A 12,911-nucleotide genomic window follows, 5' to 3' on the forward strand; every position below is an offset into this window, starting at 1 on the left:
ACAGTGCTGAAACCTTGGGGGGGCATCAAACAGCGTGGAGAAAGTGAAAGAAGACATAACTATTGCCGAAAAGCGCCGACATTTAGAAGCAGCGGCTGCTGAAGGAGTGCTGAAACTGTGAAACACGCCGGTGAAGTGTCAATTGACAGCCCTAATTAAAACACAACAATAATGCAATGCATGTTGGATTACCTATTTCAAGCAAGTTTCTGCATTTTGATTTTCATACCAAACTGAATGGAAAACACTGGCTTCCACAAACCATGGTATGCTCTTTGGAAAATAGACGGCAGTAATGTCAAGTGTACAGTGAGTCATAATCAATAAAGTAAACAGGCCAGAACCCTGGTATGGTCCTTTAAGAGCAGAGATACACAATGTGCAAAAACAGATGCAGCGAGGCATTGGAGCTTGTGAAAAATATGAGCGCTGACTGCTCCAGCTGTGTGTCTGACAGCAGAGTAGAAAAGCCTGAGCTTTGGAGATGCATTGAGTTTGAAGCAGTGCTTGGGTCAAGCTGATTCAGAACCAGGCGGCATATTGCAGAGTGACCTTTCATTCACTGATCAAATTGACGGGTTTGTGAAAAGGCTCTGCAATCTCGCTGGCAGATCCACCAGATAGCTGGCAGTGCTGCAAGCTGGACAGCAAAACAAAAGAGAATGAAGTCTGTCTCTGAAGAGAGGGCTGGCGGAGAGGCGGTGGTGTTTGTTTTTGCCTCCCCAGAGTTTGGTTTCACAGCCTACCTTGTCTTTTTAGCCATCTGACAGCTTATACAGAGGCTATCATAACAATGGAGCTATCGCTGCAGGATGGGTTGGGTTGGAACGTATATTATTATTTTTTTTAATGTATTTATTAAACAGGGGGACAAAAGCATAACAAACACCATAAAAGGCTGTTTAAATACTTTTGAGCTCTACTCAGCAAAAATGCTGATTTTCAGAGGACAGACAGTATAAGTAATAGATACTTAAAGGATAGATATGAGAATTCGGGGAAAAGAGAGATTGTAAGTTTGTGTAGCTTTAATCTCTCAAGAACAGATTCCTGCACTGCGTTGGAATCTGTCGGGGAGGTTCGTCATAACAAGTGCGCATGGGCGTGCCTTCAGATCAGGAAGCGGGCCGCGCTTTACCCAATCAAATGTAGTGGGCGGGATTCACGTGTCCGTCGATCGTTCCCCCCTCGAAACAAACCGAAACTAATTTAACAATAGCGTCCGCGGAGCAGACAAAACCACGGAAAGATATCCACATTTTAACTTGTTCTTTCATCATAGAAACAAGTGGGCTTATAACCAAAACGATCCATGTTCTCTGGGAGAAGTGGTGTTAGTGTTCCGTGTAGAAATATTGTTAGTGGGAATGAAAACATAGTCGCACCAACCGGAAGTGATGCGCTGAAGGCATGAGAAACACCGGTTTCCTTTGCGCTCTGGTGCTACGTTTTCTTCCGCCCAGAGCCAACAGACATAGAACAAACAGCAGAGGGCGCTGTTTTTCATTTTCAGTTGGCGATGGGTTCCCAGATTGGTGTAGCTTAGCCCTGAGGCAGCCGAAGTATTGCAGCATCACCCAGGCAAATCTCCCCCCCCCAGCAGGAAATTATAAAAAAAAAAATATAAAGCCGTTTCAAGCCATGGAGAGATGAATTATTGTCATCAATTTAGCAAAAGATTGTTTCAGATTACTGTACCTGCAAAAGAAAGATATACATAATTATTTTTGAATCTGGGAAGAGGACTTTCGCAGTTTGTGATGACACACATGATTAGGGGGTCTGTCTTGTTGTTGAGAACCTAGGAAGAAGAGTACTGTTTATGCAGGTGCATGCGGGTGCGTGCATATACACACACGCATGTTTACCTGGGTGGTCATTTGCCCCCGCCCACCATAACAGTGAATTAGAGCAAAGGTCAAACTAAGCTTGTCAACAGCTTACTCATAAGTCATAAGTTGAACCACAGTTCATCTTTCAAAGACCATTCATTATATAGCCTACACAATGTTGAAACGAGTTTAGAAAAGATTTGAAAATGTTAGTACTTACTTTGGTTCTGTAAGTATATTTTGATGCCAATACTTTTGTACTTTCACTCAAGTCTTTACTTGTAAACAAGGCATTTTTATATTGTGGTATTGCTCATTTTACTCAAGTAAACAAAATCTGTGATCTTCTTCCACGACTGCTCTCCTCACGTTTGGTTCCATGCCTCCATCATCAGTGAAACTGCATGGCGGCATGGGCGTTGCATTTGAACATTTGAACAGTGGCCGGTGTTAAGTGGCACCCGGTGCCATCTGGCCTCTTCTCACCACAGTGCAGGTGATTCAGACGTCAGTGGCAGACAGCGTGAGAGCAAACCTCTTGTGGTTTCAAGGGGATTGTACATCAACAATGCACAGCATCACACACACTCACAAACAAGCACACACACACACGACACTGCACATCTAATCAGCCATGTTTAATTCTCCAAGTGTTCCTAGAATCAGAGAGGTACAGGTACAACAAGGCACAAGGGTGTTGGGAGGACACTTGAGGATGTTGTGTTCACAAAGTCATCATTACCAGCGTCACCCACCACCTGCACACCACAAACCAGCATAATTAACTCCTGCTGTGTTTATTATCTTTTTTATGCAGCGCTCTTCAATTTCTTCAATCCTTCTCTTTCCACTCGTCTCTCTTTATGTTCCGTACACTCACACGCCTCCTTCCACCTGGGCCTGCTTCATGGCTTGGCTCTTGCAGGTTTTCAATTGAGGCTCCAGTCTGCTCCCAGAGCCGTGCGGAATACTAATCTAAACATTATGAGACAATAAACATCTCATTTAGACCCAACCCGTGTCTCATTCCACCTTGGGAATTGAACGAGAGTTCAGTCACTTTGCCCCGTTTCTCCTCATCTGTCATTTCCGCTCTCTCTCTCATTGTTTACTCTCACCTTTCTTTTACATTTTTAAATAACCCTATTAACCCTATTCCCCTTTCCTCAATCACCTCCATGTTCTCGATCATTGTTGCTCTCAGTGCTGGAAGAAGAACTTAATTTTTATACTCAAGTAGAAGTAGCGATATCACAATATAAAAAAATACTCTGTTACAAGTAAAGGTCCTGTATTAAAAAACTGAAAGTACCAAAGTAAACGTTTCCAACATTTGTCCAAATGTGTTTGTTAATGTATGTTTTGTAATAATATTTTAACTATATGAAGTAACTAGTAATGAGATGTAGAGATGTGGCAGAATAGAAGTAGGAAATATCTAAAAATGGAAATTCTCAAGTAAAGTAAAAGTATCTCAAAATGTTACTCAAGTACAGTAGGCTACTTGAGTAAATGTGCTTGGTAGATTTCCACCACTGGTTGCTGTCCATCTCCCTCTCTCCCTCATCAGTACCTAAGCAACACCACACTCTGTTCCCTCTCCTCTGAAAGGTGTGTGCTCAGCCCAGAGCCTCCTTCATCCCCTGTGTGTTCCTTCCTATCCTACAATTTCATTCTCCACTTGATTTGATTGCCCAAACAACAGCTTTCTCGCTGCAGGCTTAGTTCGAGGTCTCGGCTTCTTCATCTTCCAGGGGAATAAAAGTGTTGAAATATTGCATAGGGTGTCTGTATACTTGATTATTTATTGACGGTGTCTTTGTGTTCTGCACCAGACAGGATGATTGTATAGGGTGTACATGTCTTTATACTTTGATTAACATTACATTTACTTCTGTATAGGTTGTACTTCTATGCCCTTTTTACTTCGACTCCACTACATCTCAGAGGCAAATTTACTTTTTGTACTTTTTACTCCACTACTGTTTGAATACATTATTTACTTTTCTGAGTTAGAACGTATTATGAGCTTGTAGATCTTCTATTTTCGAAAGATTTTGAAAATTTGGTTACTTTTACTTTGGTACTTTTATATTTTATGCCAATACTTAAATTATTTTACTCAAGTAAAATGTTGAATACTTACCTTTTAACCTGTATAACAAGAGCATTTTTATGTTGGGGCATAGTTTGAATTAACTAACAAATCTGCGTAGCCTACTTCCACCACTGGCAACTGATGGAGAGAGACAGGGAGGGAAGGGAGATGGAGAGGTGAGAGACAGAATCCAGATCAAGCTCCCCATGGAGGATAGCACCCCCTCCCACTCTGTGAACGCTGATGACGCACAGAACAGAAAGGAAGGGGCTCTCTGCTGGCAGGCAGACCCTCAGCGTCACACCCATCTCTCCCTATGCCATGCCTGTGTCACTACAACATGGATGACACAAACATAGAGAGAGACAGAGAGAGAGAGAGAGAGAGAGAGAGTTAGTCACAGTTTTGGGATACTGGAAGAGTGGGCGCCTACAGTACATAACATTGTGGGCACCTCAATGTTAGATGTAAAAGATTATAAGAAGAAGAAGAATTGTTTTAAACATGCACGGTACATCATTATCAAACCTAAATGTACCCTTCAACTTCTTTTTATATCCAAAATGACTGGCCAGCCACAGGTTTTGTAGCAATGTGTAGCAATTGTATTGACATATTAGGACTTAAATGTCAAATGTTCAAGTATGTTCAAACTATGCATACTTGCATATATCACTTCAGATTTTCCTAATTCTTTCTTTTTCTTTTTATACATTTCGGGGGAAAATAGCCAATTGTACATTGGGGTGCCCACAATATTTAAGTTCCCACTCTTCCGGTTACTGTGTTTTGTGTTCTGAAACAGTGATTTGATCCTATCACAATAATCCAACTAAAGGTGGGATGTAAGAAAGAGAGAAATTAAAAGATGGAAGATTAAAGAGAGACAGAATGACAGAAGCATCTCCTTGATAGTCAGGATCCTTATGTGCCCTTATCTGTCTTGGCTGCTGTAATGATTGAATTTATCCCAGCGCAATCAATAAAATGCAATCTCAATCTCAACTATAGCACTGCATCTAGATGATAAAAAAAGGAAAGAAAATCTAGTCAGTTATGCTAGCTGTCCAATGGCCTAACAAATGGATGACCTTAATTGTGCCATGTCAAGTCAAGTCATGTTTCTTTTTTATAGCCCTTAATTACGGTTGCAGTTACAAAGGGCTTCATAGACAGGCATTTATCAGAGGAAATAACTGACCCACTGTCCTAGACCCTCAATTGGGTGAAGAAAGACTCCTATCACAAGTAGAAACTGTTGACAGGAAGAGGAAAGGAAGAAACCCCAGGAAGCTTCACAAAAGAGGGGACCCCCTTCCAGGGTGGACAGGTGCCGAGTGGGCGACATCCACATGCAAAAGAGACAAAAGTACAAAACTATTACAGTAGTTGTCTACTAGCACATTATGCACAATAGTATAAGTATTATTATTGATAAATAAAACACAATGAGGGATTTAAGAGTCCTTAAAGTTCACAAAGCAGATACCGTATATTTCCAAATACTAGCCTGGGCGTTTAATACGCAAAATTTATTTGGACCCCGGGTGTTTAAAAGGAACCTGGCGGCTATTTACAGCAGGCTTTTATTTCTTTTTGCACCAGCCTGCACCGGGCCATTATTTGGTTACAGTTCCAAATAGGCTGAAGAAACTGCAAATAATAGCCCTGGCGTTCAGAAGGAGCGAGTGCATTCTCCGGCAGCGGCAACAGCCGCGGAACGTCCGCGGAACTTCCGGTGGAGGAGCGGCAGCTCCCGGCAGTGACTGCCGGCGGTGGAGCGTCGGAGCAGCGGAACTGCCGCGGAAACTGCCGGTGGAGGAGCGGCAGTCGCAGAACTGCCGGTGGAGGAGCGGCAGTCAACTTCTTTTTCCGCCGATAAAGTATAGTTTTGGACCATGACGGAGCCGCGCCGAATCAGCAGACCTTGAGGCCAAGGAGTCGCGCCCGAGCGCCTCCAGGCGCGAGTGCCCGCGACGACCGGCCGATGGTCTGCTATTCGACTAAGCGGCGTCCGAGTTATGTACCGATAGGCACAGAATCGTAAATAATATTAGTGGGGACTGCGTTACACAAACGCAGCACACTCCCAAAGCTGACGCCACCGGCAGCTCCAGCCGCCGCCGCCGCCGCCGCCACCGGCAGCAGCCGCTGCCGGAAAATGCACTCGCTGTCCCTCCTGGCGTTTGCACGGACCCAAATTAAGTGGTGGACAGTAATGTAAAAGGTAAAGTAAAGTATTAATTGTCTCCGCCAGGCCGAAGGCATGGCGAGAGAGTATGTTTTACCCCTTGTCCGTCCGTCCGTGTGTGTGTCCGTCCGTGTGTCCGTCTGTCACCAGCTAATCTCCGGCACCGTTGGCCCGGTCGCTCCGAAACTGTGCACACACACTCCCTGGATGCCAATTCAGAACTTCTGCCCCAAATCTTTCACATGGGCCTGTTATAGCGCCACCAGGAGGCCGATTTGTGCAAAACCCATTTTTTAATATTACTCCTACAAATTTTATCCAAACGTCATGCAAATCACTACACAGTATCACTATAGTCATGTGATCAACACGGATCTGTCCGATTTCCCATATTCCATCCTCATTGCCTAAGGTTGGCTTCCAAAGTTTGCAGGATTGGTCAGTTTTGAACAAAAAGCCTCAAAGTATACAAACAGCTTGCGATTTCCGTGAAATTTCACACGCACATTCCCACTAGGCCGAGGAAGAAATGCCACCCTTCTCACATTGGCCTGTTATAGCGCCACCAGCAGGTCTAATTTAGCAAAACACATTTTTGGAACAAAATGCCTCAAATCATGAATGCAGTGTAGTGTCAATGCAAGAATAAATGGCACGGTTGGCACCCTTTTCACATTGGCCTATTATAGCGCCACCAGGAGGCCAGAATAACGTACCTGACCTGGCGGAGACCTGTGCTCCGAGGAGCACTTTTTCTAGATTTTTAATACTTTCACTTGTAGTTGAGAAATATTTGACCAGGAGTATCTACAGTATACTGTGCCTCAAGTACTGGGGTTAAGTACTTTGTCCACCACATGGTGACAGAGGTCAGTTGAGGATACACAGCCGAGAGTGGAAGGTTTGGGTAAATCTCATAAGCCACCTAGTGTTAGTTAAGTTAAAGGGTCTGGACAACGATCCTCGCTGATCCGTCCTCATCTCATTTGGACATCACTTCTACTCCGGCGTGTCTGTAATTGTTTGGGCTGAGCAATAAGTCAATGTTATGGTTTATTGTCTATCAGTGGAACATTATCGAGATGATATAACAATAATGGGATGTGACATTCACAGTTGTGTTACTGTATGTCTACATTTATTGTTGCAACCCTGTTAAACTCAAACTTTGACAAAAGTTATAAAGGGTTATCTTAAAATATCTGAAAAGTTTTGACAAAACACAACTTTACCACGCAATTCATTGTAGTGACCTTTATTTATCCTTTGAGGGAAATTCAGTTGTCACAGCAGCAATATGAGTGAACAACATACATTTTGTTAACAATGATTTTGAAAACATAAGGCATATGATATCGACTATTGTGATATTGATTGCTTTCCTGGGTGACTACTACCTCTGAATGGGCCCTCAGGCAATTCACGGACCTCCACACAGGTAATTTACTGACATAAATGTCAAGTGCTGTATACCATTCTTTGACAGTTTTGGAAGCGGTGTGAGCTCATAAAACATTTAGGGACAGCCTCTCCGTCTTGGAGATGAAACAGCCTCTAAAATGTTGCTGCAGTGTTGTAATGGTTTATGGTGGAGTTCCACACACCTGTCATGTGCCAGAGCCACCACCCATAAAGGTCAGAGGAATTTTTCAGAGTTAGCAGCACATTGAGCTTGTACACCCATGCAATTGATTGGAGGTGTGGGTGTGCTGGGGATGAATGATGGCCCTGAATGCAAGGATGGGGTTCAGACCATTAACTCTGAATGTACAGACAAGACAAACATTGTGTAGTAGGCCCAAAGGAAGCACGCTCATTCTATTACAATGCAGAGTTGAATGAGAGGTCTGTGTGTCCATCTAGTGTTTAGTAATGGTAATGGCCTTTACAAGGTTGGACATTGTACGGGGATTTCCTCATCTAAACTAGAATTTAAATGAGGATGTCAGCAATGCTTTGTTCGTGTGTGCATCATCGTCCAGCCCCACAGCAGTGTAGTCATTAGTCAACACATTTTAAGTACTTCCTCAAACTAAAGCATTAAGAGATAGGGAAGTAAAAAACAACCACCCCACCCCAAACAACAAAAAATACTTCATCTGGTTTGACCACCATTTTTTTATTTGGCATAATTTAAAATCATCTCACTGTTAGTTCATTTATACAAATATGCTTTTTGTTATATATAAAACAATTACAAATAGATTTCTACAAATCAAGTTCCCAGTGTAAAAGTGTAGTACCACGCACACGGTAGCATACAGACAGCTCCGGGACACAGACAAAGAGCGCCCCACAGGTGTGTTCCACTTCCACGGCGTCTCTGAATGACGTTCAGAAACACAAGCTCACCACAGTTGACAGTTTGACACATTACACATACACTTTAGCCCGACTTTCAAACTCCCTCGTACGACGGTATCGCGTGCCGGAAATAGCAGACCTACATGCCTTCACCATTAATTGGTTCTCCAGGCCAGGGTGGTCTTCTTGCTCGCTCGACACGATCTTCAAAAGCCTCACCAGGCCAAAAGAGGCGTTTTTAACCACTTGAACCACACAGCATGCCTATTCTTGGGGTAACATTCGCCAAAAATGACCGATCTACATGCTTACATGAGCTTGTAGATCGGCTATTTTTAGGGAAGAGATTTGGTGTAGATGGAAAAAAAGCGACCCAAGTAGAGTTGTAACTCAGGTCCGTGTTACTAAGAATAGAGGGTTTAAGTGGTTAAGACTGATAATGGTGTGGAGATACTAAATCAAGTTTGTACGTCACATACTGATGCTACACGCCTTGGGCTTGTAGATCAGCTATTTCCGGCGTACGGCGGAGCATAAATTAAGCATTACATTCACCCCTCCACACATTAAGTCATATGGATCTGTTAAGACGTCACACTTCCTCTCCACAGACCTCAGACCAACGGAATCATTGTTGTTATACGAAACCTGGCACCCGTGTCACGTTTCATTTTTGCTATACTTTACACAGACAAGCCACATTCAAAAGTTTACTTATAACAGTATGCCCTGTTCATATGAGTACATGAAAATAACTGACAAGAAAACGGTATAGTAAAAAGGTCTACTGTTATTGACCGCTGTGGGCATCAAGCAACCAATTTGTTTTTTTAAAAATTCATAAAATGGAATATAAAAATTTCTCAGATTGGCGAAGAAGGCACTTTCCACTAAAGAGTTCTTGCCACACTTATGTGTGAGTTATGGTGTGCCTGTAAGCCTTGGCCTTATTGCTTCTGCACAACGCAGGGATGTAAACCACTCTCTGTTCAGAAGAACTGTGGGTTAAGAGCACTCCGTTTCACACACCAGGCATATCAAATCAGACCTGAGTTGACATCGGTTTAGCACCTGTGTGTCACGAGACAGTCTGAGAATGGGCGTTTTTCAACAGGAAGTATTGCATAAAGTTTCTGAAATACACATGAAACTGAAACCAGAGTTGGTTTACCCTGTATCAAACACAGACAGGCCTGGTGGCACTTGCAGCACTACAACAAGAGCCTTTGAGTTTGATAGAGGGGCTCTGCTACAGTCTTTGGTTTAGATAAGGCACCTGACAATTTTTTTTCTTTTAAAGGCCCCTTAGATGCGGTAAGGAACTAAACCTGCATTTATACCAGGCTATGGCAGTCATGGCACTAAAGATTCTCTGAGATTAAATGATGATCAGTAAACCAACACAAAAGTAGGCTATAGCCTCAATCAATTAAATCAGTCAAACCTATTTATGGCATTGCAAGTATGGTAATTTGAATTTCAATCCTGTATTGAGTTATAATCTGTTGAGAGAAATGTAAGGCGACAAACGTAATTGACAGGGAAACTTATGCATCCTGGTTTATCAAATCCAAGTATATTAGCTAGACAACACAATATATCATCTTACGGATCAATTGGACATAGGTTATAACAAAAATATTCAACTTTGGCCATGATCACACTCATGGGTTAAAAACAATAGTGGGGAGAAAAACAACCATCAGAGTAAATTCAACATACTTAGCCAAAAACAGTGACTGAATGATTCTACCCTGTCAGTAAGCTATGCTTAGGAGTGGTTTAAACAGCACTCAGTGTGAGCCTGAAAGCGTTAAGACAAAGCCAGAGCAGAGCGGCACCACAACCAGAGGCTTCCTGACAATGACATTTTGACAAACCAAGTACTGGCAGCGGTTCATTCGTCTGGCCATTATGGACACCCGCTCCTCCATTACAGGAGAAGGGCAAACGGTTGGCTGATTTTAATGATCCAGGGCTTATCTCTCTCAGGGCCTATTGGCTCCACTGTGCGCTGCGGAAGGAGAGACTGGCAGCTCTTACGTGCCACACCGGGCACAGGAGAGACTGCAGCTCTTGAGTTTAACCTCTAATCTGTGCACACTGGAATTTACCTTGGAGACGTCACACCTCGGCTGTGGCCAGATGGCTTAGAATTAAACGTTGCGTTCACCCTCTACATGCCGTTTACCTCTGAAAGGGCAAATGAGGGCATGATTCAGGGTCAGGTGGGGAACTTATTTTGAAACTGTTGAGATGCACCCGAGGTGAGAGGTTGAGGTAGTCATTATTGCTCTACCTGAACAAAAGGCAGATCTCTTCTCTCCAGTCAAACAGGGCAGCCTGGTTGGTTTGCTTATTATTATGGCTTGTGACAAGCACAGTCAGCATGAGATTTTATAAGGCAAAGCAATAGAAACTATTAATCTAGAAGATGAAACATTTGTTGGGAAAAAAAGGGTGTAAATATCAAAAGTTAAAAGACAAAGAGACCAAGAAAGAGAGAAGATCCACTCTGTAGCCTCTGTTTTGGCATCATAAGTCACTTTGGTGTTGATGGAATGAAATCCCCCCCAAGAGATGAATGAGGGAAGAGAGGAGCGTACAGAGGAGCTGAATGAAGAGTCTACACTGGTAGAGGTGGAGGCAGCTAGACAAGGACCTCCTGGTCCCACATCCCCTCTCTCTCCTCCCCCTCCGCAAGTCAGAGTCCGGGAACCGTTCGTCCATTACAACAGCACACACTTCTTGGTGTTCTTTTTCGTGACGGGGTACAACACGGCCCGCACGGCCTCGGCGAACACCTCCCTGACGCCCTCCTGCAGAAGGGCAGAGCACTCCATGTACTTGACCGCGCCTATCTGCTTGGCCAGAGCATTGCCCTGCTGCTGGCTGGTGGGGGCCAGACTCTGCTCCTTCAGCTTCTTCACAGTCTCGGCGTCGCCTCGCAGGTCCCTCTTCGTGCCCACCAGCAGGATGGGCACGTTGGGGCAGTGGTGGGACACCTCCGGGTGCCACTTGTGCCTGACGTTGGCGTGGGACGAGGGGCTGCCGATGGAGAAGCAGATGATGAAGACGTTGGTCTGGGGGTAGGAGAGCGTGCGCAGGCGGTCGTACTCCTCCTGGCCCGCCGTGTCCCACAGGTTGAGGCTGACCGTGCGGCCGTCCACGCTCATCTGGGCGCTGTAATTGTCGAACACGGTGGGAATGTACTCCTCTGGGAAGGCGTTGGTGGTATAGGAGATGAGCAGGCAGGTTTTACCGACCGCCCCGTCGCCCACCACCACACACTTTATGGTCTGCATCCTGCCTTCAACCACTGGGGCTGCAGCACCTAGGAAAACACAGAACTATGAGTAAAATGAGAGTAATTTACCTGTTCACCATATTGTGGCTGTTGGGTGGGTGGAAACCTTATATGTCCAAAACAAATTACTTTTCAGGAAATGGAATAAAGAACCTGTGTTCTAGTGGATCCAGTGTAGTTATTATTTAGTCACAAGCTCTTTTCAATAAATATGTATAAAACCCGCAGACACACTTGACCACTTCCACTTTCAGTACTCTTCTAAAATAGCAGAAATAGCCGAACTAAACTACAAGCTCACTACTTTCGCAAGACACCGCCTCAAACCATTGCCATTCCCATGAATATTTGGAATATCTGACCAGCTTGTACATGTGTATATTTTCACTCTCAGGAATATCTGACCCATTTTATTATTGTCCTTTATCTAATAGTCTTCTTACATTTCCTGAAAACTACAGATGATGGAGCTTGTACAAAAAAATATATGTTTCACCACTTTTCACCCACTTCTTTAAACCGGGGATGTGACAATAAAGTTGATTCCGTCTACGTCAATACAAATAGCCATCGTTTCCACATTTCCTATTATGGCAGATTACTTCATAAACATGATAAATACAATCTTTCACGCACAACAACGTTTGTTACCAGACCCAAAACAGCTTTTGGTTCTGTTTAACTACGGATGAGAGCTAAACTAACCGTAAGCTGATCGACGAGCATAGATTGTGATTGAGTACGATCTCCCCAGAGACTTTGCTTCTTGGTCGATAGACGATCGAAGCATATCGATGGATTCCAAAACTGAGAAAACCAACTAGTTGGTGTCAAGTACTTTACGATGTTATTGGACTTAATAACAGTCCCCAAGCCACTAGGCGTTCCCTCACTGGCTAACGGTGCTAGCATCAAGCTAAGGAACTAGCACAAGCTAACTAAGTTAGCAAACAAGTTGGAAGTTACTTCGCGAACACAATTTCAAGACATTTCTGTTCTTGTACAAACAATAAACACGCAGTTCATCTTATTAATTACATATTACATTATTCTGAATACGCAGTTTGCGCTAACACGCAGACTTTGAAGCTCTTTATAAACTTACCGCCACTTAGCTTTGGAGCTCTTTACGCCTCGTACAGTCAGTCAATCACAGACAGCCGCATCCGGGGAGTTGTC

General features: G+C 43.7%; 1 protein-coding gene across 1 annotated transcript; it reads right to left on the reverse strand.

The window, feature by feature from the left end:
• Positions 1-8,219: 8,219 nt before the first annotated feature.
• On the reverse strand, positions 8,220-12,911 carry rhogd (ras homolog gene family, member Gd). The gene is made up of 2 exons (XM_080415759.1): positions 12,838-12,911; positions 8,220-11,759 (listed from the first exon to the last, which is right to left on the reverse strand). The coding sequence occupies exon 2, from the start codon at positions 11,728-11,730 to the stop codon at positions 11,155-11,157; it is 576 nt and encodes a 191-aa protein (XP_080271885.1). The 5' UTR covers positions 11,731-11,759; positions 12,838-12,911; the 3' UTR covers positions 8,220-11,154.

This window comes from Gymnoscopelus braueri, assembly GCF_963280865.1.
Source record: "Gymnoscopelus braueri genome assembly, chromosome: 20".
NCBI lineage: Eukaryota > Metazoa > Chordata > Actinopteri > Myctophiformes > Myctophidae > Gymnoscopelus > Gymnoscopelus braueri.